This window comes from Desmodus rotundus, chromosome 3 (assembly GCF_022682495.2).
Source record: "Desmodus rotundus isolate HL8 chromosome 3, HLdesRot8A.1, whole genome shotgun sequence".
Classification (NCBI taxonomy): domain Eukaryota; kingdom Metazoa; phylum Chordata; class Mammalia; order Chiroptera; family Phyllostomidae; genus Desmodus; species Desmodus rotundus.
The window spans coordinates 14,880,015-14,904,993 of record NC_071389.1 but is presented as its reverse complement, the minus strand read 5'-3'; the positions used below and the strand labels follow the sequence as shown (position 1 = coordinate 14,904,993).

The following is a 24,979-nucleotide window of genomic DNA, read 5'->3' as shown; positions in this document are numbered from 1 at the left end:
CAGATCGCGAAGAGCTTGGTGCCCATCCCAGCGCTGCTACTGACTAGCCCTGCGACCGCACTCGGGCAGTGGCCCCTCCAAGCCCCCGTGTAAAACAGCGTTGACAGCACCTACTTCAGAGTTTATAGGAGACTTAACTGGCTGACACGGAAAGGGCTTGGCACCCATGTTTTGGTGCCTGGACCACCATGCTATCTATTATCTTATGGCTATTATTCTGACTTGAACAGAAAAGCAAAAACCTACTGTTCATTAGTACGTGTCAGCGTACTCTGACACAGGAATAAACAGTTTGAAGAGGCTTATAATGTTATTATAAAATAAAGGATACTAAAGTCGCTTTCTGTTCCTTACGTTATCTATCAGCTACAGCCATGCTACAGTTCTAAAGTCTTATCATCACTCCACCGTGGGCTAAGGTGAAAAACGTGTTTTTCATCTTAGGGTCTAGAAACAAATTAGGAGTTAGGAGACTTCAACTCTTTATACACTTACCCCTCAAATATTACTAAGCATGAAACCTACAAAACCTACACTAGGTCAATTTCTTCTGCTACGAATTAAACAGAGAGAACCTAATCTCTCCTGCATTTCCCCTAAAGAAATGCCAGTGCATATATGACCAATTCAACTTTGTAAGTGAATACCACAAAAATCAAGGAATAGTGCAATTAGTAGTAGCCCAGTGAGCTAAGTGAAATAAATATGTAACATCCATAATTCGAAGGAACTTCTACAAAACCACTAGATCCTATATGCCATAGATTATTCTTTACTTCTTTGGTTCTCTCATAAAAAAGGCTGAGAAGGGTGAGGGAGAGAGTTGGAAAGAAAGGAGAAACAGGAAACATTCCCACTAATAATGGACTCTCGACTTTAGCTACGAGTGCGGAAAGAGCTGCTGAGGCAGACGGTCTGAGATGGCAGAGTCCGACCTGGCTGTCCCTTAGTCACCCAGTAAGCGCCAATGGGACCACGGTTCACTAAGTTAGCTCAGGAATAAATTCAGGTACACTCTTGGACTTTTTTTGCACTGAGCCTGCTCTTCTGATAAAGAATGGAAAGTTCCCCACCTAGGGACAGCCTGGCAGATGCTTCTCTTAGGAACATCCTGGAGATTAAACCATGTATGTTGAATATATAAGGTAACCATGAGCCAATGCAGTCTTAACTCAGAATTCCAAAAGGCCCAAGGAATAATAAGAAGAAAACAATGTTTACTGTGTGTCCAACGCTAAGTACTTTTCTTATATTGACTCTTTTAATCTTTACAAAATTCGAAGAGGTAGATACTATTTATTACCCCAGTGGAGACACTAAGGTAGCTCGTGAAAGGGCAGAACCAGAATCGAAACACTGTCACCACATTGTCACTACTATGACAACACAACAACTTCCGAATGACAACTCAACTGCCTACTTGAAACAGTAATTCTAACCATCTTCAACTCTGAAACAGACTGGTGCCTTACACGGGGAATACAAATGATTCTTCAAGCCAAAAACTGCCCCCTGTCGCTGACTTTGGAATATTGGATCACAAATATCACAAAGGACAGGAAGAACCTTTACCAGCAGTACGAGGCAGCACCACAGTCTAGCCCAGGGGCCCCTGCTGCGTCTTCAGGGCAAAGACTGCAACTCTGCATCCTAGTGGCTGTCAAGGCACATCCTCAGGGCCACACGCACCATCATGAACTCTCCCTACAACCCTTTTTATTTTGCAAGGGGGAAAAAAAGTAAATCTGTTCACTTCAATCTAAGAGTCATTTTTTTTTTAATTATCATCTGAGGATATGTTTTATTGATTTTAGAAAGAGAGGAAGGGAGGCAGAGTAAGAGAGAGAGAGAGAAACATTGATCGGTTGCCTGCCGTACATGCCCCAACTGGAGCCCGAACCTGCAGCCTAGGTATGTGCCCTGACCAGGAATGGAAACCGCTGCGTTTTTTCGGTGTACACAATGATGCTCCAACCAACTGAGCCACCGGGCCAGGGCCCAAATGAGAGTCACTTTGAGACATTAAATCAAAACAGCGTATGTGACCCAATGACTTGCATCACACTCTCAGCCTATCTCTCTGGCTTCTTGTATGATTGTTTCTATGAATTTAATAAGCATTTTCTTTTACCAAATCATATGATATTTTATTTCTTCTTTTCCCACCAGCCTCCTCTGGAATCAACCCTATGCAAGGAAAAAAAAAAAGCTGCTGTGCACTCCTTCAGCAAAGATTTTATTAAAGAACAAATAAATGAATTAATACAAGTAATACACTTAACACAGTGTCTGGCACATAGCAAGCACCTCATAAACGTTTCTGTTATTTCAATTAAGGATGTGTTATGTTGATTTAGTATGAAATACTCCTGCATTTGGAAAATGCAACAAAAATATAAGTCAGTGGGAATGAGCAACAATTCTAAATATACACAAACCAGATCTTCCAGCCAATGTTATGATGACTTGTGGGAAATATTTTCCCCTCTCACATCATGGTGTGTATAGTGTTCCTTCCAACATTACAGCTCTAATGGCTTATACTTTTTTTAAAAAAATGCTTTCCCTTAACACGTATCCTCCTCCAGCTACCAACCTGTCTCTTCTAATTAGCCAAGTTTCCCATTAGAGCTGGCTTTACACAGTGAGTCTACTCTTCCTTCCTATTCATTCTTCCAGCCACTCTACTATGGCTTCCCCAGCACCATTCCACCAAAGCTGTTGCTAGTAAGGTCACCAATGACCTCCTCCAAGCTGATAAATCAAGTAGCTACTCATCTAACTGGACACAGCTGGTCACTCCTTCCTTCCTTCCTAAAACCTACTCCTACCTTCCTGGGTACTTCACTCTCCTAGTTTTCACCTTCCCATTACTGCTCTATTGCAATACCTCTTGTTCTCCTCCATTACCCAACACCTAAGTATTGACATGCCCTCAGAATTTGGTCCTGGGCATTTTCCCTACTCTTCACTCAACCACAGAATGCTCTCACATGCTTTAAATACTATGTATCAAATCCCAAATTTCCCTACCCTGCCTAGACTTCTTCCTGAGCATCAGATCTGTGTACCCAAATTTCTAGTAGACATCTCCATTTGACATCTCGGTCATGGCAAACTCAAGTCCAAAACTGAACTCTGTCTGCTCCGCCTCCACATCAACAAAAGGTACCTTATCAACCAGTGATTCTAATTAGGAACCTACGTCATTTCTCACACACAACTCCTTCTGTAACATCTTCCCAGTGACTGCACCTTCAAAATGCATCTCAAATCCATTCTCTTCTCCCATCATCGCCCTAATCCCAGCCACTACCATCTTTCTTGATTGCAATGGCCTCCAGCTAGTCTCCTTGCTTCCGCTCTTGCCTCTTCAATTCGTTTTCCAGAGTGGCCAGACTACTCACCTTAAAATGCAAATCAAACTATGTCACTTCCTTGCTTAAAGCCTGTTAAGAAAGGCTCTTTATACTGAGAAAAAAATTCACATGATACAAGAACCTGAGTAATAGATGATGAAGCTCATCTGTTACTCACTCTACACCTGGAATGTTCTCTCTATTCCAGGCACACTCTCAATTGGTTGAATTTATCACCAGCCTTTATATGCCAATTCCTCCAGCCTAGAATGTTCAACTCCTCATTCTCCTAATACTATTCATCTTTCACGTCGTTTCTCAGAGAAGTCCCCACTGAGCTTCCATCTAAATTGAGTTTCCTGTCATTCTTTCTTAAGATGCCCTGTTCCTGTCCTTAATGGAGTTATATACTGTCTTTGTGTATTTCTTTAATGTAAGCTTCTCCTATAGGTTCCATGAGTCCTTAACATATTCTAATTTTGCCCGACTGGTGTGGCACAGTTGGTTAGGCATCATCCCACAAAGCGAAAGGCCCCGAAAGGCCCCTGGTTCGATTCCAGTCAGGGCACATGGCTGGGTTGCAGGACAGGCACCCCGTTGGGGCGCATGCGAGAGGCAACCGATTGATGTTTCTCTCCCTCTCTTTCTCCCTCCCTTCCCCTCTAAAAAAAAATAAATAAAAACTTAAAATATATACATATATTCTAATTTAACATGTCAAAAACTAAACTTCTGATCTCCCCATCAGAACTAGTTCTTCCCAACCTTCCCATCTGAGTTAATGAAATTCATCATTCTAGTTGTTCAGAACAAAAATCTCAGAATCACTTTTGACTCCTTTCTCTCACGTTCCACATCCAATCCATCAGGAAATACATATCCATCTTTGAAATATATCCAGAATCAGACTTCTCACCTTAATCCAAGCCACCATCATCTCATGCATGAATTACTGAACAGCCTCCTACGTGGCCTCCTAATTTCCTATTTAAACATCCTGTGAAATAGAAAACAGCACCCCCATCATTCTCCATACTCTTTATCCTGCTTCGTGTTCCTTCATAGCACTATCACTTGCAAACATACATTTGTTTGCCTCCCACAATTGAATATGAATGCCACGATGTTCGTTGACATACCCAAGCCACTAGAAGAGTGTCTCACTGTTGTTAAACAATTGCATGAAAGAAGAATACATATTATTCTAGCAGGCAGAAACTGGACTTGCGGGGGGGGGAGAGGGTGATGAAGCCAAAAGTACTTCAAATAAAGGAAAGACCACCAAAGTTCTTCCATGAAGGCAGAGGAGTACACGGCATTCAGGACCAAACAAGCTAGAATAAGGCTAGCTAGTGGGAGGTAAGACTGGAAACACAAATTGGGGTCATAATATGAAAGACTCTGAATGCCAGATAAGTTTGTATCTAAATCGATAAACAACTAGAGAAACTAGGATCCATTTAAAATTTGAAGCAAGAAGCATGCATTTTATTTTAGATAGATAAAAATTACAGAATGACACACAACTATTAAGGGAAAATATAAAGTTTCTTTAAATAACTGATAATAAACTATTCTTAGTAGATTCAGTAATACAAACTACCCTTCATCTGTTAGCATACGCTGTCAACATTTTACTCATTTCTAAATCAGTTAATTATCTTATTTAGTTTGCCCAGTAAGTATTCAATTAATGTTTGCTTCTATTATGATCCCTATACTGCAATCAACTGTTCTTATATCCTCCAACTATGAAATGAGCATCTCTTACCTACTACCTAGATATTGAAGGGGAAAATTAATACTAAAAAATAATTTGGATTTTCAGAACAGAGTACAAAGGGTGGGTGTACATTCAAGCCATTTAATCAATATCTATAATAAGAACAATTCTAAGTGATGACAAGTATCACAACATAAAACAGCTTGCTTTCCTCCAGCAAAGATCAAACAGGGTAAATGCTCCTTTAATGCTATTTAGGAAGATAAATCCAAATACAATCTGAGTTTCTTTGATAAAAGCTCAATCAAAGTAAATTTTCTTTAAACCCACTCAACTCAATACACGTTACATGTTAGACTGCACCTGGGCTTCATTTTTCTCTCACCCTAGTGTTCTGCTGTTATGAAGAACATTAAAATATTACATATAAACTCTTCAATAACTCAAGCGAGTTTATAAAAGAGACGAGGACATATAACAAAATAGTAACAGCAGCCACTTCTAGAAGAAAGGTTTGTAAGTGATTTTTATTTGTGCTTTTCTGTGTTTTCTAAGTTGTACAGTAAACATGTTGCTTTTATAATTGAAAGGAAAAAAAAACATTTTTAAACATATTACATACCAGTAAATATCCTAGGAAGCAAAAAGGAAATTAAATTATTTTTCAAATTTAGGGCCACCATTTAAACTAAAACAGACTAAGGTTAGCTACTACTTATGCTAAGCCATTATTTTTATTGTTATTATTATTATTTTTTTATCCTCACCTGAGAATATTTTTTCACTGCTTTTAGGGGGGGCGGGGAGGAGGGAGGGAAGAAGAGAGGGAGGAAGGAGGGAGGAAAGGAAAGAGAAACATCAGCTGGTTACCTTTTCATATGCACCCCAACCAGGGATCTAACCTACAGACTGGGTCTGTGCCCTGATCAAGCCCTTGACCTTCCAGTGCCCCTATATACTAGATGGCACTCCAACCAAATGAGCACACCAGCCAGGGCAACTAAGCCATTTTTTAAAAAAGTATATTTGCAATCAAGGCTCCTGCCAACAATTACAAAATGTAAATGAAGTTTATGTTAATGAGGATTATCAACAGTTTTACATGATTTAACGAAGACTGAACAAGCCCTAATTTTGAAACCAAAATTTTAAAGATTTTATTTATTTATTTCTAGATAGAGGGGAAGGGAGGGAGAAAAAGAGGGAGAGAAACATCAATGCGTAAGAGCTACATCGGTCAGTTGCCTCTTGCCTGTCCACAGCTGGGGACCTGGCCCATAACCCAGGCATGTGCCCTAACTGGGAATCGAACTGGCGACCTTTTGGTTTGCAGGTTGGTGTTCAATCCACTGTGCCACACCAACCAGGGCTAAACCAAAATTTTAAATTCCTGTGTTCAATAAAATATGCTATAACCTAGAACATCAAGTAACATAGAACTTCACACTCTTCATGAAAAGCTTTTGTCTTTGAAAATTTTTCAATTCAGTCTTGGGCATATGTATATTCAAAGTCAAAATTTCATTAATTAACCACCTTTCTCTTGTGATTAGTCCATGTAGGCTGGTCTCACAGCTACCACTCTTCCAGTTTCCTAAGTAGCACAAGAGGCTAATTTGGTTGGTTGTCTTTAGTGTTTAACGAACTTTCACCCTAGTAATCTACCACCTGGTTTCCATGTCCAAAATAAAGTAGCTTGTTGTTAGAGGAAAACACGCAGAGAACTCACATGTCACCTCAGCTTCCAACAAACGGCTTGATATTGTATTCTCGAACATTCGTTCAGATTCTTTGTCTTCTCTCACGCATTCTGATAAGCAGCTATGCAGCATGGTGGCAAATTTCAGTACTTACATTATCACAGTTGATTGACATTTTTACACTTCTATTATGAAAACTAAATCCTTTTCATAAGAAAGAATTATTTTACATGTAAAGTTAGAAGTAATAATTTTATTACCAAAAGGGGGGGAAAAACCTGTTATACCCCTTGCTTACAATCACACTGTATTCAGCTTCAAGAAAAGCAAAAAAAATAAAAAATGAAACTGGCCCTGGCTCTAATACCATTACTTCTTTAAAATATTACCATTAAAATGTAAGATGCTCCTAGTCCATCTTTGGCATAAGCATCAGATAGTCTTATTTACCTACATTAAGTTGTTATTTTCATACATTTAGACTACTAAAGTTTCCTGGGTTTATATTTTAACTAAAGGAAAATAACAAACCAAATAAGGCTACTTGCTATTCCTTGTACCAGTACTTGGTACTGAGCACTAAGGGATAAAAGCCAAGTCTCAATAAAAGACAACCGGATTAAAATTTCCAAGAAAATTCACCAACTGATGTCCTGAATTTAGATTTCTGTTAAATCATATTTGACTGGTTTGTAATCATGACCTAAATGTCACTTTCCTTCAGAAACTCCCTTTCCATTCTCTACAGCAGCCTCTAAAATAGGCAAACCCAACGAAATCTTAATTCCTGTCTTAATCACATTTGCCATCCTGCCTAACACACTTCCCTTTTATGGACTCACTAATTCCCTATCCGAGACACCAGTGAGGCTCCGCAGCACTAATGAAACAGGAAGGGGGAAAGTCTTGCTCATCATCCTTTAACTGGCTTCCAGGCATCTCAGGATCTCCGTAAGCATCCTGTCAAACCAAACGTGACTTTTACTGACAGCATGGCTGGGTCCTCTGCATTGCCTCTTCTCTATTATTATTCATACTGTGTTAGGGTTCTCATGTGTTCAGTCCCCTTAACTCAGAGGTCTCCTGTTTCTTATTTTTTGTTTCTTTTCTTTCCATTTTGGGTCCCTTTCTCTCAGATTTTTACATCTAATCAAAATATCACCTTGGCCTTTGTTAACAGTAGCATTGTTAGATCTTCAGTAACGGTTCAAACAAAACTTGGCAAAAACAGAGTTCCCATTAATTTCACATTTCTCACATTCATTTCTATCTCCTGAATTTTCCCCTCTGAAAACCTCAAATGAATGGCAAACCAATTACATCCAAGGTAACGCTATACTGATGTTGAGTTAGTTTTTGTTCAGTTATGAGAACAAAGTTCTCAGCATCATTTCCTATAGAAAATTTATTTCACTTGTCTGTTTTTTAAAAAGAAAAGGTTGCAGCCTGCCCTTGAAACAGCACATAGAGAACTCCCACTTTCTAATGGCAGAGCAGCTAAGAGTTTGTCCATTTGTATGATCCATTCACACCTTCCCAAATCCACTGGGAAGCTGTTGAATAGACAGCAATCCATAAACAGGGAAGCGTTGTGAGAACAAGCAAGGCTAGGAAAATTGTATGTATTAGCAAAAACTTAAGTTAAGTTTTAAAAGTCTCATCCTCAACTTTTAAATAATTTGTCTCCCCAGCACTATGGATTTGAATCATTTCTGGTTCCTTCTTTCAAAATTATCAATCTACCTATTGGTTCCTGTATAAGGGAGTTTCAAATGATGTCACAGCTAACATTCCCATTCTTCGCTATTCCCAACACCTACTTCACTGGCTTTTTCAAGGCCAAGTTCATCTACCTTCATCTTTCCTCATCTCCTAAGCCCAATTTAATGCGTACCACACTTGACGCCTTAAGCAGGTACCATGAAAGGGGTGTCCAACCTTTTGGCGTCTCTGCACCACACTGGAAGAAGAGGAGTAGTCTTGGGCCACACATTAAATACATCATGACACGTAATCACAAAAAAATCTCATAATGTTTTAAGTGAATTTACGATTTTGTATTGGGCCACACTCACAGTCATCCTGGGCTACATGCAGCCCGCAGGCCACAGGTTAGACACCCCTGTATGTATGGTTTTCTTTCCGATAAAATTTATATACCAAAACATTGGAAATGTTTAATCATTTCTTGTATCTCCCATAGCACTTAACTCAGTGTTAGACACTTAGTTCATGCCAGCAGAAGTCACAGGTGATCGGATGGAAGTGACTTTAATGATCATCTAGCCCAAACCTTTCTTCTGTACTTTGTTTATATGAATTATGCTTAATAATCAGAATGTCACCATTTACTTTCTTAAAAAAATAGCTCTTAACTCTTGGATTAGGAATCTGCAGGGGGAAACCTCTCATAGAATCTTTCATGTAATTTCAAGGATTTTCAGAATCCCTGAACCCTATTAATGAAGCCCACATTTAAGAATAATATACTATCATCAACAACAGAAATAGGTGTTTACTGTGTGACAAGCACTATTCCTAAAGCTTTCACAGGGTGGTATGTGACTAGGTCACATTTGCCAGCATTCCTTGCAGTTAGATGAAACCATGCGATGAAGTTCTCCCCAACAGAGTAGGAAAGGAAATGGCAGGTAGAACTTCTGGGCTGGGGCCCTGAAGAGAAACATGCCTCCTCCATACTCTCCACCTCCTGCTGGCTGAGCCAGGACTTCTCGGCCACCAGCCCAGACAGCTCAGAGGCCAATGCCCTGGGGTTGGTGGAAGACAAGCTGCCAAGAGCTTTAATCCCTGTACGACTCTAAGGAGGAAAGCCACCCCAACATCTAGGACACCCTAACTGCACTGCTAGGCAAGAAACAAACTGTTATCTTATTGGAGACACTGTTTGGCATGGATTATGTATTACAGCAGCTTAGACCACTCCAATTAATACACATAGATTACCAGTGAATCCCCTCAGCAACCCTATGAAATTGTTATTATAATCCTGATATTAGAGGTCAGGAAAATAAGGTACTAAGAATTTATGAAGTTTCCCTGACACTACCGGAAGCCAGATGTAAGCCAAGCAGTGTGGCTCCAGGGTCCAAGCACATTAGAAACCCTGCCAAATATCTCAAAAGGAACAGCTATTCTTATGTATTAAGCCACTCTGCCCAAGTGCTTTTGTTTTGTTTTGTTTCCACAACCACCACCCCAATTCCTTACTGACTAGCAGGGGTATCTGCATCTACATACACACAAAATGACACACAATTAGCATTCACTTGCTTCCTGTGTACCAGTCACTGTTCCAATGCCACATACAGTAACCAACTGAATCCCATGAGGTTGGGCTATTAATATCCCAATTGTGCAGATGAGGCACAGAAAGGTTTAAGCAACACGATTCATAAGTGACCAATTTGGATTAGAAACCCAGGCTAAAGGGATTGAACTTTACCTGATTGGTTGGTGGTTCCCAACTGGGGCTGGTGTTATCAAAATATACACCTATCAGGTTGCTCGGGGTGGCGGAAGTGAGCACTCCCACTGTTGAGTATGATGCCTTTGTAAGCCTCTTTCCTGTTGTAAAGGTCCCTATCCTTAAATGGACAGCTGCTACTGGACTCACCGGCAAGTAATGCCCAAACAATACTCACAAGAAAAGGAAATGCAGCTTTGAGTCCAGTCACACTAGCTGGGAGGATCCTAGCCTGTTTCTCTTAAATGTAAAGCTACCTAAGCAGGTAGGCTCCATATATTTTTCACTCATGTGCTTTAAGTATAGATAGTAGTTTTCTGCTACAGAAACCTTTTGGCAGAATAATTAACAGTTTCTAAAATACAACATGGGACGGCCATGGCCTCTGCCCACTCATTGCTTTCGAAATAACTACGTTGACAAGGGTATTTTCCCCCATTTGCATTTCCTGCATATAGGTTTTGAGAAGAAATGAAAAATAGTTTTTACCATAATTTATCTGTCTCCCACCCCCCTTATTTCCCTTTGAAGCAACTATCCTGGTTTACATCAGTACGAAGTTTTGCCTATGCTGAATCGCAGGACAAGCAAAAACATTTCACCTCTTGCTTCACAAACAAGGAAATCAGTCTCAGGGAGGAAAACAGCATGCCCACGGCGACCAAGCCAGTGAGGAAAGAAATGTGACTTGAGCCTGGTTCTCTGCCACCAAGGCCAGTGAAAGGCTTACAAGTACTGGTAAACAGGATGCTTTTAGCTGGTTCGCAAATATTTTTTTGCCGTTATACTTAAAAGAACCACAGCTAATCCATACTTTCACAGGTATTATTACTTAAGGCTAAGCTACGGTTTTTAAGAAGCGAGTTGTGTTTAGTAAATAATAATACTGATCTACCAGAAACATGAAAAACTGGGAAGGGGGATGCAAGTGACTCATTTGGGGGAAGCACATGCACCACGTCTCTCTCCTTCTAATTAAGGGTTAAATTAATAGTAAGCAGGGCATTAAGCATTGATCTCTTCCTCTCTAATTCACGTACTTCATTTTTTCTTGTCCTATTGTATTGGCTAGGACCTCCAGTACAATACTGAAAAGCAACCATTACTGACAGTATCCTTATCAGATTCTAAATTTAAAGCTCCTTCTAAAGTTCCACCATTAAGTATCATGTTTTTTTGTTTGTTTTCAGTAGACGCACTGTTTTTGAGTTTCTGGAAATCCCCTCCTTTGCCTAGCTCAGTAAAACATTCTTCACACTGATCCCTGACCCACCCTTTGCCCTTCTCCGTGCTGCCTTCCACTCTCTCATTTCAGCTTCCTTCCTACAGTCTCTGCACCTCGGAGTACTCTCTCTGCACCCAAAGTAACTGAGACTCTTTTAAGATATTCTGGGGTTTCTATACCTATCTCCTGTTTCAGTTTCCTAGACCAAAATGTTTCTAAAACTGATAACCTAAAGAAAATCCTAACACTGACACTGTTCTGAGCCCTTGCGGATCAGTTCTTCTCCCCCTTTCTCAAACGCACCCTTCAATGTCTTTCCTTCATTAAAAGGGTCCTTCATTAAAAACCCAGGAAAAATGGAACAAAATCGTTCTGGAGTTCTGTTAACTTTCCCTTCAGAGCCCGGCTCTGAATCAGTCTGCTGAAGTAAGTGACTCAAAGAATCTAGAGGATTTTAAAGAAGGTTTGAGGGAGGCAGCTGGATCCAGATGTCTTTCTACTGTCTCATTTGCTCCAATGAAAACAAACTACTGAAGAAAAAAACGAAAGAAAGGGATAGGGGTAGTATCTGTAAGCAAATAAGGTAGTTCCAGAATATAACAATTGAACAGACCAGAGGGGGGAATCAACCCTCTAAAGTCCAAACAAGTTAAGAATTTCTCCCCCCCCCCCACCAGCTTCTTTCAAAACAAAAGAGCGCACACAACCTTCCCGAGGCAGCAACGCCGAGGGGAGCAGCCAAAATGTTGCATCATACAAAACATTCCGCGTTTGAGAAACAAGAAAACCAGATGGTGGTAAAATACCTAACGCAGGAAAACCCAAGCTGGGAATCTCGGGCTTTTCTGGAAGCCCAGGAATGTCTGCTCTTTTTTAAAAAAAGAAATTAAGATTGCATGGACAATTAAAGTTACGGTTCTACACCAGCGGGGAGAAAAATGCTCTTTCAGAAAGCGTCCGAAGTTCAGTTCATCTCCCCACTGGTTCGAGGGTTCGGCTCCCCGTCTAGGGGTGGAAGCGGCGGGCTGAGGAGTGGGATGGGGGGCCGGGCGCCCGGCGCAGGGTGGTGACAGGAACTCCGGGGCCCCCGGGGAGCAGCTGGTCCCACAGGGACGCAGGACCACCGTCTGGCGCCCGCCCGCCCCGCGCGGCTGAAGGCAGTGACGACAGCCCCGGAGTGCCAGCTTTCGGCGGTCCCGGTCCCACACCCGCTCCCTGGGCCAACCTCGGCGGCGGAAGGCGCGGGTGGCCCCGAGACAATGGGCCGGGGGTGCGGGCACAGCGCTTTCCTCATCCCCGGATGCTGGGCGCCGCGCGGGGGCGCTGCGGGGGCGCGAGGGCCGAGGAGCGTCCCACGCCCCGAGACACCGCCCCCAGCAGCCGGCCGGGCGCGGGGGATTCCGCGGAGCCGGACGGACGGCGTGCGAGCGCTCACCTTGACGAAGAGCTCGATGATGGGATCTTTGTCTTCCTCCTTCAGCCCGTTCAGCGGCATCGACAACGCCATGACCGGCTCGGTGGGCTCCGCGGACACTGGTAGCGGCTGCTGCTTCTGCTCCCGGGGTTCTCTGGAGTGGCCTCCAGCCGCGCTGCGCCTTCCTGGACAGTCCGGGCTTCTCAGCACCACCCCACGCACCGAGAGCGACTCTGGAGCCGCCCCAGCCGGAGCTGCTTCAAGTCACTGGGCGGGACCTAGGGGCGGGGCCTCGGTGGGGGCGGGGCAAGGTCCGGAGTCTCAACTCTCCAGAGGAAATGGGACTGCCGGACCTCGGGGGCGTGGCCCCGAGCGGGAGAGTAGACAGACCACCGCCCCGGCGCCTAGCGGTAGCTAGGGGGCGTGGCCCAGGCTCGGGGGCGTGGCCTACGCGCTGGCAGAGGGCAGGACCCCGAGCCACCCCCCCCGAGGGGGCGGGAAGGAAGATCCCCCGCGGGCCGGAGCCTGACACCGCCTCCCGCGGCAGCTCGGGCGCGGCCGTGCAGCTGCTGCTGGCGTTGCGCCCCGTGACCTCACACCTTAAGCCTGCTTGGGGAGGCAAGTAGGTTCTCCCCAGCTGTAGCCTCACGATTCATTGCTCTTTCCTGAAGCAGCCACTTCCCCAGCTCCCTGTTAGATGGGGCTGCTTTTTTCCAGGCCAACTTTTTGGAAAGTTTTCATCCCCTTAGAAACATATTTCCTTTCCTCCTCTGACGTCTTCGTTTTTCCGTTTGACTCTCTCGTCACTTCTCCTTTGGGATCCGGCCTAGCACCCAGGTGAATCTGATGAACACTCAAGTTTGCCAGGTGAATACATCCCAAATATGTGGGAGGCCTGTGTTCCAGGCCTCGGGTGATAAAAGTAGGAACACGATCCCTCTCCTCCCAGAACTTAGTCTTGAACTGCAACCCAGTGTCTGCAGGCCACAAAGGACCCCCCCAAACTATTGTCCATGCTTTTCCCTCCTGCCTGGACTGATTCCCCCGCCCCTCCCAGTCACCTAGCAATCTTGAGTGTGCATCAGCTCCACCTGGGTGCTACTCCCAGACGCGCATTATCCAATTCTCTGATTCTCCTCCAGAGAAGGGATAAGTTCACATCTTTAACAAGCACCAGGACAATTTTGATGGAGGGGTCCTCCAACCGGAAAACCCGCACTAAGGACAGGGGCTGTGATACTTTGAGCCAGTCTGTAGCACCCAGTCCAGGTTTGCTACTGTTGAATGACTGGGCAAATGTCATTCCCTCTGGAGACAGTTACTTGTTCCCTCTTCTGACTCTGTGATATTTGACTCATAGCTAGCTACTCCTCGCCACTTCCCTGGTTAGGTTGAATGATGGGTTCCAGAATGGCCAAACAAAGGTTTGTCTCCACATCTTTAGTGCATAGCAGTAAGCTTCACAGATGATTTAATGTTTGAACAAATTAAGTGTATGCATAAAATGCAGTGCAACCTGCAAATTCTTCCTCTTCCAGATCAAGGCAAGTTGCTCCATATTTTTGTAGGGACTCTGATAAAGAGGCAGCGGACTCCAGAGATTAGAATCACATGCTCTGGAGTCAGACTGTCCTGAAACCTCAAGGTCCCTAAACCCACCCCTAAGCTCCAGTTTCATTACTCCTAAGGCAAGGACAAGTACTGGTCCTTGAGTCTTGTTCAGTCAGTGATGGCTGTTATCAGTGCATTGGGCCTTCTGTTGTCCCTGCTCACCCCTGCAGGCCAGCATCGTATTCAGCTCCTCTATGACCAGCTTGTTTGTTGAAAAGAAGCACCAGGAGGCTGCCCCCTAAATGGGGACGTGAGCCAAAAACAAACTGGCCGCCTGGCTGGACTCTGAACTGAATCCAGTGTTAGTTTCTCACAGAATCATGAGCTATTCCAAAGTTCCCTTCCAGCCTTCCTCCTCCCCGCTGCCTGAAAAGGAACCAAAATGGTGAACCAGTTCAAAGCAGATCCAGGAAGATCCAGATCTAAAAGATCAAATGGAACCTCAAAGAAGGGCCCAGGCTGACCCTGAGGCAAAGGACTACTTCAAGGCTGTTTTCAGAGGTGTGTCTGAGGGCTTATCAAATTTACTTTGAATCAGCGAATATTAGCTGTGATGACGACTAGGATGACGACCAGGGTCTGGAGACTAAACAGACCAGGGATTTTTCAGCCCCATCAACTAAACTCAGATCTTAGCTGGGAGGAAGCCAGTGGCGTGGTCCTCCCTGAGAGGGTGATGATCTCCCAGGCTCAGTTGGAGGCTCTGCTTAGAGTCCTGTTCATAGTCACTCACACCAACATTTCCCTATTTCCCCTGCTGTGTGGCTCATTCACATGGATGGCAAAGTTGGTCTGCGCCAGGAGACAGAGGGAAAGAATGTCTATGCAGAGGAGGGTCCATAAGCACACTGCCTCAAGTCTCATCTTCGAACTTTGAAAAGCGTGCATATTTTGCATTCTAAAGTCATGTTTTTATAACTCACACGCCAATCTTGGGTGGAGATGTATTCTCCCTCTGCACGCCACACACCCTTCTGACCTAATCTCTTACTACTCTCCCTTTGGCTCTCCACCCCAGCCAGGTGGCCTCCTTGCTATTGCTATTCCTCGAACCAGCCAAACACACCCTTGCCTCGGGGCCTTTGCATTTGCTCTTCTTCCTCCACGGAACATTCTTTTCCCAGAATTCCTGCAATTCCCACTCCCTTGCCTCCTTCAGGTCTTAGTTCAAACGCCACCTTCAAGGAACCTCCAGAAAGCCTCTCCTGATGACACACTTCCCTCCTCCCACTCCTGAGTCTGTGGTGCTGCTGGATGACTGTCTCAACCCCACTTTCTGCAATTAGGGCAGTAGAGTCAAGTGTTCTGTACAGTGGACTCTGGGGTCAGACTGCCTGGGTTCCAGTCTTGCCTCTGTCATTTACCAGCTCAGATAACTTGTTTAACCTCTCTGCTTCAGTTTCTCCTCTGTAAAATGGGTCTAAAAATAGTACCTATTTAAGAGGATCGTTGATAAGTAAATCTGTGTTAAGTGCTTGGAATGGTGCCTGGCATGTGGTAAGTGCTCTGCAGGGACTAGCTATTGCTATTATATCCATCTGTCCACAGTCTCAACCACTGAGCTCCCACGCTGCCTGCCAGACACCTAGCTGGGTGGTTTTATATCCAATCACCTTTATTCCTCATGGTGTTTCAGAAAAATCGTTTTCACTGTCCCCATTTAACAATTAAAGAGGCCCTGACCAGTGTGGCTTGGTTGGTTGAGTATTGTCCCACAGAGCAAAAGGTCTCTGGTTTGATTCCCTGTCAGGACACATGCTTGGGTTGCAGGTTCAGTCCCAACCCCCACCCCACCCCCACTGAGGCATGTACAAGAGGCAGCCAATTGCTGTTTCTCTTTCACATTGATGTTTCTCTTCTCTCCCTCCCTTCTCTTCTCTCTAAAAATAAATAAATAAAATCTTTTTTTTTAAGATACCCTTTGTAGGATTAAAGAAGTTCCTTTAAAAAAACAATTAAGGAAAGTGAGGGTCAGAGAAGATAAACTGGGAAGATATTCAGCTGGGAAGATAGTGGAGCTGAAATTCGAACCCACGACCATCTCTTTACTGCACTGTATACTAAGGGGGTGTGGGAAAAGGTCATCTTCCACCATCCTTCAAGGTCCAAGTCAAATATCCCACTATCCCAAAGAGCCTCTTTGTGCCAATGCATTGGTCTGGATTCTACGTCACCCGACAAAGCAGTCAGGGTGCCAATGTGATCTTCCCTAGCAATCTGCCTCACTTGAAGTTCTAGTTGGGCAAGTTACTAAGTCAAGCAATTTCCTCATCACTGTAACAGAATATAACAGGGGGAAGGATGAGGAGAGCAAATACAAGGAGGTCAAATACAAGGTGATGGAAGGAGACCAGACTTCAGGTGATGCGAGTACAGTAGGGTATACAGATGTCATATCAGAACAGTTGCTTTACTGTTTAGTTGTACACCTAAAATGTATATCATGTTTTAAACAGTGAACCCCAATTAATTTAATTTAAAGTACATAAATAAAGGTAATGCAAGATTTAAAAATAAAAAATCAATTAAAAAATTTTAAACCAAAATTAAACAGATTGGAGGAAGAAAAAGAGAAGCGTGCCCAATATGGGACTAGAATTAAAAATATAATGAAAGAGCGCTGGCTGGTGTGGCTCAGTAGATTGAGTGACGGCCTGCGAAGCAAAGGGTCGCCGGTTTGATTCCTAGTCAGGGCACATGCCTGGGTTGTGGGCCAGGTCCCCAGTTGGGGAACACATAAGAGGCAACCACATATTGATATTCCTCTCTTTCTCCCTCCCCCTCTCTCTAAAAATAAATAAATAAATAAATAAAATCTTTAAAGAAAAGGAAAGAAAAAGAAAATGCTTTGATAAATCAAGAAACATAACCTATTCTTAGGATAAGGAGATTCAATCATCATGACATTTGGTGTTTCTATATTAATCTAAAATTTATTATGATACTCCTATGTCATCTTTGCATGCCTGTACGTCACCTTTCTATACCTGTATATCACATATGCGTTTCTCTCTGGAAGGATACACAAGAAATTGGTAACAATATTTACCCTCAGAGAGGGAACTGGTCACTGGGGACAGAGGTGTGCATTTGTTTACTATATAGTGTTTTGTTCTATAACTCTAAAATTTTGTTCTATGGGTATGTATTACTGACCCCCAAAAATTGATTTTAAAACGAAAAAAACAGTTGAAAGCATTCAGAGTGCAATGAAGTCTAAATTGGTGGACAGTCACCTTTCCAGTTCTGCAGTAGGAAGTTATGTGCCCTCGGGCAGGGCTCATCCTCCAGGCCCTCTCGGCTCCCCGCCCTGTCACACAGTTGGAACGGAAGAGCTCCTGCCTCCTTGCTTTGCCTCTCACTCCTTCCCACCGCAGCCAGCTGCTTCCCCTTGGGGACTGGTCTTGAGGATGGTGATCCAGCCTCTGCTCCATGCCTGGTTCTCTCTTTCTTGCCTCGCTTCTCTTCTCTCTTCTCTCTTCTCTCTCTCTCTGTCTCATGCACACACAGAAACACTCACACACACTATTAAAACCATTTGGGCGCAATGCAGATCTATTCCCCTGGGGGCAGAAACCCAACCCTCAGCCCCTTTCTGTACTGCTCACCAGTAGACTGTCTCATGTTGGGAAAGTTGCGGGTTTCATTTTGTCACTTGGAAGCTGCTGCAGCTGGGAAGGGAACCGGAGTTGACTTGGAGCCAGGGCCTTAATTAGATTGGATCCCTGTAGAGGCCATTAGCCTCTTGCTGCAGCTTGGCAGAGAAGAAATACTTCCTCCCCCACCCCAGTCCCCACTCACACACACCGCAGCCAAGGTCTTCAATGGCCTACTACTCAAATAAGGTACTGTATTAAGTTTCCAATTATTATTATTCTTCCTTCCATTTGAACAGCTTTTTACTGTCCTCAGACACTACGAAATACTATGAGTATTGTGAGTGGTCTCATTTGATCTCTTTATTCACTCAGGCCACAAATTTTTATTGAGTCCTACTATGTGTCAGGCACTGTTCCAGACCCAGGACAGATGCATCTTGACTTTCGCAGAGAATACATCTATGTGAGAAGTCACACAATAAACCAATACCCAGCCCCATATGCCTATGTCGGGAGGTAATTAGAGCTACGAAGAAGAATACGGCAGAATAAAGGAACAGAGAGGGATGTTGGAGGCATGGAGTAGGAACAGCCTCTCTGGTAAGATGACTCTTGAAGAGTAAAGACCTGAAGAAAGTGAAGACAGTTTCTGGGCAAATAATGCTCTAGGCAGAGGGAACAGCAAATGCAAAGGCACTGAGGCAGGGATTTCCTTGGTGTATTGGAGAAACAGTGCAGAGGCAGAGGAAGCATCAAAGGTCTAGACAGTTTGGCGAGTTGTTTGCTCAGACCTCCTGCCACCAATTCAGTGGCGCTTGTGTTCTTCTCTGCCTGATGAACACTAAAGAGTAGCAGAGGGCTTAGAAACACTTCTTTAGCTGGATAACAGAAATTGTCCCATGATGATAAATAACCCAGTCCCAAAAGAGAAAGATGGCATGTAGGAGGATATCCATGACTATATTATCCGTAAAGGCAAAAGAATAAAAAAAAAATCTCTTTAAAAGTGCTAATCATTAACCCTGGCTGGTGTGGCTCAATGGATTGAGTGCTGGCCTGTGAACCAAAGGGTCGCCAGTGCAATTCCCAGATAAGGCACATGCCTGGGTTGCGGGCCAGGTCCCCAGTGGGCTGCGCGTGAGAGGCAACAACACATTGATGTTTCTCTCCCTCTCTTTCTCCCCCCGTTCCCCTCTGTCTAAAAATAAATAAGTAAAATCTTTAAGAGTACTAATCATTAGAAGAAAGAACTAATGTTTGTTCACCAAATACTGTGCTTGCAACTCTCTACATTGAGACTCCATGTATGAGGAAACCATGGCTTGGGGCAGAGGTGTGGCTGGTTTGAGACCACACAGCCAGGGGCCTAAATTCAGGTCCAGTTATATGCTTGTCTCCCCTCTAGACCATCAGCATGGTGAGGGCAGGTCCATATCTATCCTCTTGACCTTTGTACGACTGGCACATAGCACAGGGCTTGACCCGAAGCTGATGCTCGAAAATTATTGACCAACTGATCAAAGATCTCTATCTTCAAAGCCTGTTCTGATTCTGATACTAGAAAAATATGACCCATCCGATCATTGAAATACTCTGTTAACAATGATTATTTGCTTAGCCCTGGCTGGTGTGGCTCAGTGGATTGAGTGCTGACCTGCGAAACCAAAGGGTCGCCAGATCGGTTCCCAGTCAGAGCACATGCCTGGGTTATAGACCAGGGCCCCAGTAGGGGGTGTGTGAGAGGCAACCACACTTTTTAAAAAAGATTTTATCTATTTATTTCTAGAGAGGAGAAGGGAGGGAGAAAGAGAGGGAGAGAAACATCAATGTGTGGTGGAATAACACATGGTCATCAAAACAGAAGTTGAAGGACACTGAGAATAGAGCTGCTGATGGGGGTAGGAACTAGTGGAACCAGCAATGAGGATGATGGCACTGTGCCTGGCGGCCTCCGCTCAGTGCCACTCACTGCTCCCTTGGGCCACATCCCCACTCCTTCCCTGCCCTATCTCCAACCTCCTAGCCAAACCTAACAGCAGCCTGGAGGCTCCGAAATAACAATAATGACCAGTACCACCACCAGCGGTATTATTATTATAAGAGTTTACATTATTACTAGAGGTGTACTGAGCGCTTAATGTGAACCTGATTAAGTACATTGCCTATACAATCTCATTCAATATGTACGAACAACCCAAGCTGAACATTATTATTGCTCCCCATTTTGCAGAGGAGAAAACTGAGGCTTAGAGGGATTAAATCACATGCCCAATTCAAAAACCTGGTAAGTAAGCAGGCAGAGCTGGGACTTGAACCCAAGTCTATTCTGACTCCAGATGGTGCAGTGTATTACACTGTCCTGCCCCCTCCTGTCACCTATAGCCACTCCGTGGGCAGTGCCCTGACTTCAGCAGTCTTCCTTCCGACGCCTGCTCTGCCCTTCGCCCCTTGACCTAAGACTGTGGGTTTCAACATAGAGAAATAGCTTTCATCACAGAGCGTCCCCATCAGAGCTGATGGCCTTGACTCAGATGAAGTGCCTATTTCCTACTGCCTAAAGGTGCAGGGACAGCCAGCTGTTGCCCCAGGAGAGCCTTGGGGTGGTGGTCCACTCCCCAGATGCTTCCCTGCAACATCAGAGCAGAATCCCACTAGCATCTTAGCAGCGTTATGTAGGGCTTGGACATGCTCCTCTCCAGCCACAAGGTTTGATTTGTGTGAGGGCGTCTCTTCCTCATCCTTGGGCGTTGACAGTTCATTTATTTGGTACTTTGAGGCCTGAACAATCAGCCCTTTAGATCACATGTAGGTAGCAGAGGAGGCGTTAAATTATTTGAAATTCAAGCAGGCAACTGTATCTTTTCAAAGCTGAGCAGTGTCCTTCATGCTTCAGAAGAATAACGAGTTCCCCGGCTCTGAACTGTGCGGAATCTCGGCAGTGCGAGACCTGCCAGTAGAAGAACGGGAAACACAGCCAGCGATGTTTTCCCAGCTGCGTCCCCTGCCCTGGCCGTCCACCTCCCTCATTCAGAGGTGGTTGGGTGATACTTGGAGGCTGGGCTTGTTTGTCTGTTTGTCTGTTTGGTTTTCACACGAAACAGTCGCCAATCTCCTCACACAGAGCTACACTTACTGCGATGTCCTATTTGGACCCAGACCACCAGTTTTTGTGTGGACACTGTACACACAGGGGACAGTCCCTGACAGGAGGACAACAGCCTTGCCTGAGCCGGTCACAGACATGGGCAGGGTCCCGAGGGTTGAGCTCATCTTTTGTTGCCCACCCACCCTGTCTGGTGTGCCTCTTCATTTTCAGATGAGGCTCTCGAAGGAGTCCTTCTTTCCCCTGAGCCCTCCCAGACCCTCCAGCTGCTAAATCCACTCCGACACCGCAGAGACCAGAGTCCCTGGAGTCACCCAGCACGGCTCTGGTGGGTGATGTCCAAGGCCCACATAGTGCTGATACAGTATGAGTGGCCTCATCCCAGCGCCACGGGTTGGGGCGGGAGGAGAGGGGGTGATGGGGTGGGCAGGGGAGGGAGGACCTGGATGACAAGGACAAAGAAGCTGAAAGGAGGCTGGGCACCTCTTCCTGCGGATCAGAAATAAACACTACAAGAATCAGCAGGAAAAGGATATTTACATGACCTTAAAGTGTCCCCACAGATTGCTTATTACTTGCAAGGGGGGAAATTGTAATTTATAGCATGGATAAACTTGATCACCACCTAACCAAGGTGATCAAAATGAATCTGACCGTCTCCAGGCAGACAGACATCAGGGGTGTCTGGAAGTGGCACCCCAAGAAGCACACAATATCAGTTTTGTAATATTCCAGCTGGGAATGCAGAACCTGGATCTAATCACGAGGCAACATCAGACACACCCACACTGAGCACCATCCTATAAAATAACTGGTCTGTATTCTTTGAAATTCCAATGCCATGAAAGGCAAACAAAGGCAGGTCGCTGCTCCGGATTAGAGGAAAATAAAAAGACCTGACAACTACAAAACAAAAACAAAAAAAGACACGACAACTAGACGCAGTACACGCCTTTGGCCTGGAGCTTGGACTGCAGGGAACAAAATTCTATAAAAACTGTTACTGGGTCATCCTGCCCAGGGAGCTCAGCTGGTTAGGGCATAGTCCCAATACACCAAGGCTTCCGGTTCAATCCCTGGTCAGGGCACATACAAGAAGCAACCAATGAATGCATAAATAAATGGAACAACAAATTGATGTTTCTTTCTCTCTCTCTCAAGTCAGTTTCTTAAAAAGTTACTGGGTCAATTGACAGAATAGGAATATGATAGTAGATTCCTGAATTTCACAGCTGTGCGACAGTTATGTAAGAAGATAACTTTATCCTTAAGGGTTGAGGGGTCAAGGGGGTGTGATGTCTGCAATCTACTCTCAAATAATTCAAAAATGATAACATAATTATAGGTGCAACTGTGTCTACCTATTCATCTATCCATCCACCCATCCGTATCTATGAACCTCTACCCAAAAAGAACGAGAAAACAAACATGGCAAAGTGCAAAACTTGGTGAATCTAGGTAAAGGGTCTTTAACAGTTCTTTGTACTATTTTTGCAACTTTTCTGTTAGTTTGGAATTATTTTGAACTAAAATAAACATCATCGGGGCCCAGAGGGAGCCAAATCTGGATCTCCAACTAACGTCCTGGGAACTCCCCCCTCCTCTCCAAGGGAGGGAACGGTGGTGGCGGACTCATTCTGTGACCTCTCCTTTGAAGGACTTTTCTGCGGCTCGGTCGGTTTCCCTTCTAAAAGTCAGGAAGACACTCCCACCCGCTTAGATCATCCTCCCTGGGGCCGCTGAGTCTGGCAGTCAGGGCGGAACCTTCCAGGCCGGCCAGCTCAGAAGCACCGAAACACCAGCTCACTCCCTGGTCTTTCCAACGTGAAAGGCAAGGGCTCCTGCGCCCCTGGGACCCACTCTGAGGGGGAAGTGAGGAGGAAGAAGCCCTGTTATGCCAGTGCAGAGACCCGGCCCAGCACCCCACCTCCCCTGGTCTGGAGTGGAACTAGGAATCTGTGGAATCAGACCACCTTTTCTGTTTCCTGCTTGTCAGGGGGTCAGAAGACACTGGTCAAGTGCTCCCTGCTCAGTTTGTTGTAGAAATGTCTTTTCTGAAGGGGCAGCGTGTGCAGTTAAGGACCCCAACGCTAAAGTCAGACCACCTGGCTCAGGCACTGCCAATTCACTAGTCCCTTCCCCCGCGGCAAGCCTCTTCACCCCCTCGAGCAGCCTCGGTTTCCTCCTCTGGAAAGTGGGGGCAACACCCTACCTCGTAGGCTTCTCGAAACTACTGAAAGGAACACTTTGTGTAAAGAGTTGGCGCGCTGAATAACCCACAGATGTTCGTCCTTACTATTATTATTAACCACAGGCCCCGCCCTCCCAGAGCCGGCCGGCCGGCCAAGAAAACCACCAATTTTAGAAGCGATAGAACGAAGCCTGATGACTGCTGCGTTAGGGGAAGTACACACGGCCGCCACGCACAGTGAGAGCACAGAGTGGCAGCAGCTACCCCAGTCGTCTGCGGTGGGGGAGAGCCAGGGAAGGTTTCCCGGAGGCGGGGGGTTCAACACGCATGCAAACTGAGCACCGGCTACGTGCCGAACACTGTTCAAGGTCCCGTGGACACCGCAAAACAGGCTCTGCTCTCACAGAACGTCCGGTCTGGTGGGCAGGCCGGCCCTACCACCAGGAGACAGACAAATGCATAAAATGGCAGGAGGTGATGTGCCGTGAAAAAATAAAACAGGTTAATTGGATAGAACGTTAACCCGTCTGTGAAATGGGCATACTACAAGCAGCTAACTCAAGCCCTCATCACAAAGATGAAATGAAATACTATGGAGGGGGGGGGAGAGGTGGAAGAGGAAATAGGGGTGATAAATGATAATGGAAAAAAATTTTTAATGAACTATTCAAATACAAGTGATGCCTGCCCCCCCCCACCACCAAAAAAAAGGAGAAATGAAATAATGTGTAGAAAGTACTTAGAGGTCCAGTGTCTGGTATGGAGTATTGGATGCTCCACATGGTTTAGAAATGCTCAAAAAACGCTTACTGATTTGAATGGATTCTTTCACTTATTTATTAAGAATTTTTTAAAGAATTATTTAACACTCATTAAGAATTTTTTGAGAACTATTTAATATGTACCAAACCCTGAGTGGACATCAGGATGCCATGTTTCAGCCACCATGTTCAAGAAGCTCATAAAGAACCTGGCTGGTGTGGCTCAGTGGATTGAGGGCTGGCCTGCAAACCAAAGGGTCGCTGGTTTGATTCCCAGTCAGGACACATGCCTGGGTTGCAGGCCAGGTCCCCAGTGGGGTGTGTGTGAGAGGCAATGACACATTGATGTTTCCCTCTCTCCTTCCTTTCCCTTCTCTCTAAAAATATTTTTAAAAAATCTTTTAAAAATAGTCTTTAAAAAAGCAGCTCATAGCGGTCCAGTGTGGGCAGGTTGGGAAGGGCCTTGTATTACCCTACGTGGCCTCTCTCCTTGGTGCAGAGGTGCCCTGAGGAGCCAGTGAAGAGCATCTGCCTCTCAACTGGTTGCTCCTCCAGTTTGATGGGAGAAGAAACCTCATCATTATGAATGCTTTGGGGGGAGGGGGAGGGCGTACAAAGTGGGGCAGGCAGAAGGGCACCTTTGCAGTTTTGCTCCCTCACCTGCCGGGCACCCACTTCTGGGAGACTCCCCAGGGCAGGTCAACCTCCCAGTGGGGCCCAGTGTCTCTCTGAAAGGGGTGGCCCTTAAAGAGCCGGCACAGAGTATGGGAGAGGGGAGCCCAGAGATGGATCCCGAGGATGACAACTGT

General features: G+C 45.0%; 1 protein-coding gene across 1 annotated transcript in view; it reads right to left on the bottom strand.

Annotated features, from left to right (window-relative positions):
* CLIC4 (chloride intracellular channel 4) overlaps positions 1 to 13,157 on the bottom strand; it is a 62,003-nt gene extending 48,846 nt beyond the window's left edge. Inside the window, exon 1 of the mRNA XM_024554394.4 lies at positions 12,927 to 13,157. Within this exon, the coding sequence (XP_024410162.2) occupies positions 12,927 to 12,998 (72 nt within the window). The 5' untranslated portion in view covers positions 12,999 to 13,157. The remainder of the gene's footprint in view (positions 1 to 12,926) is intronic.
* Between the last annotated feature and the right edge of the window lie 11,822 nt (positions 13,158 to 24,979).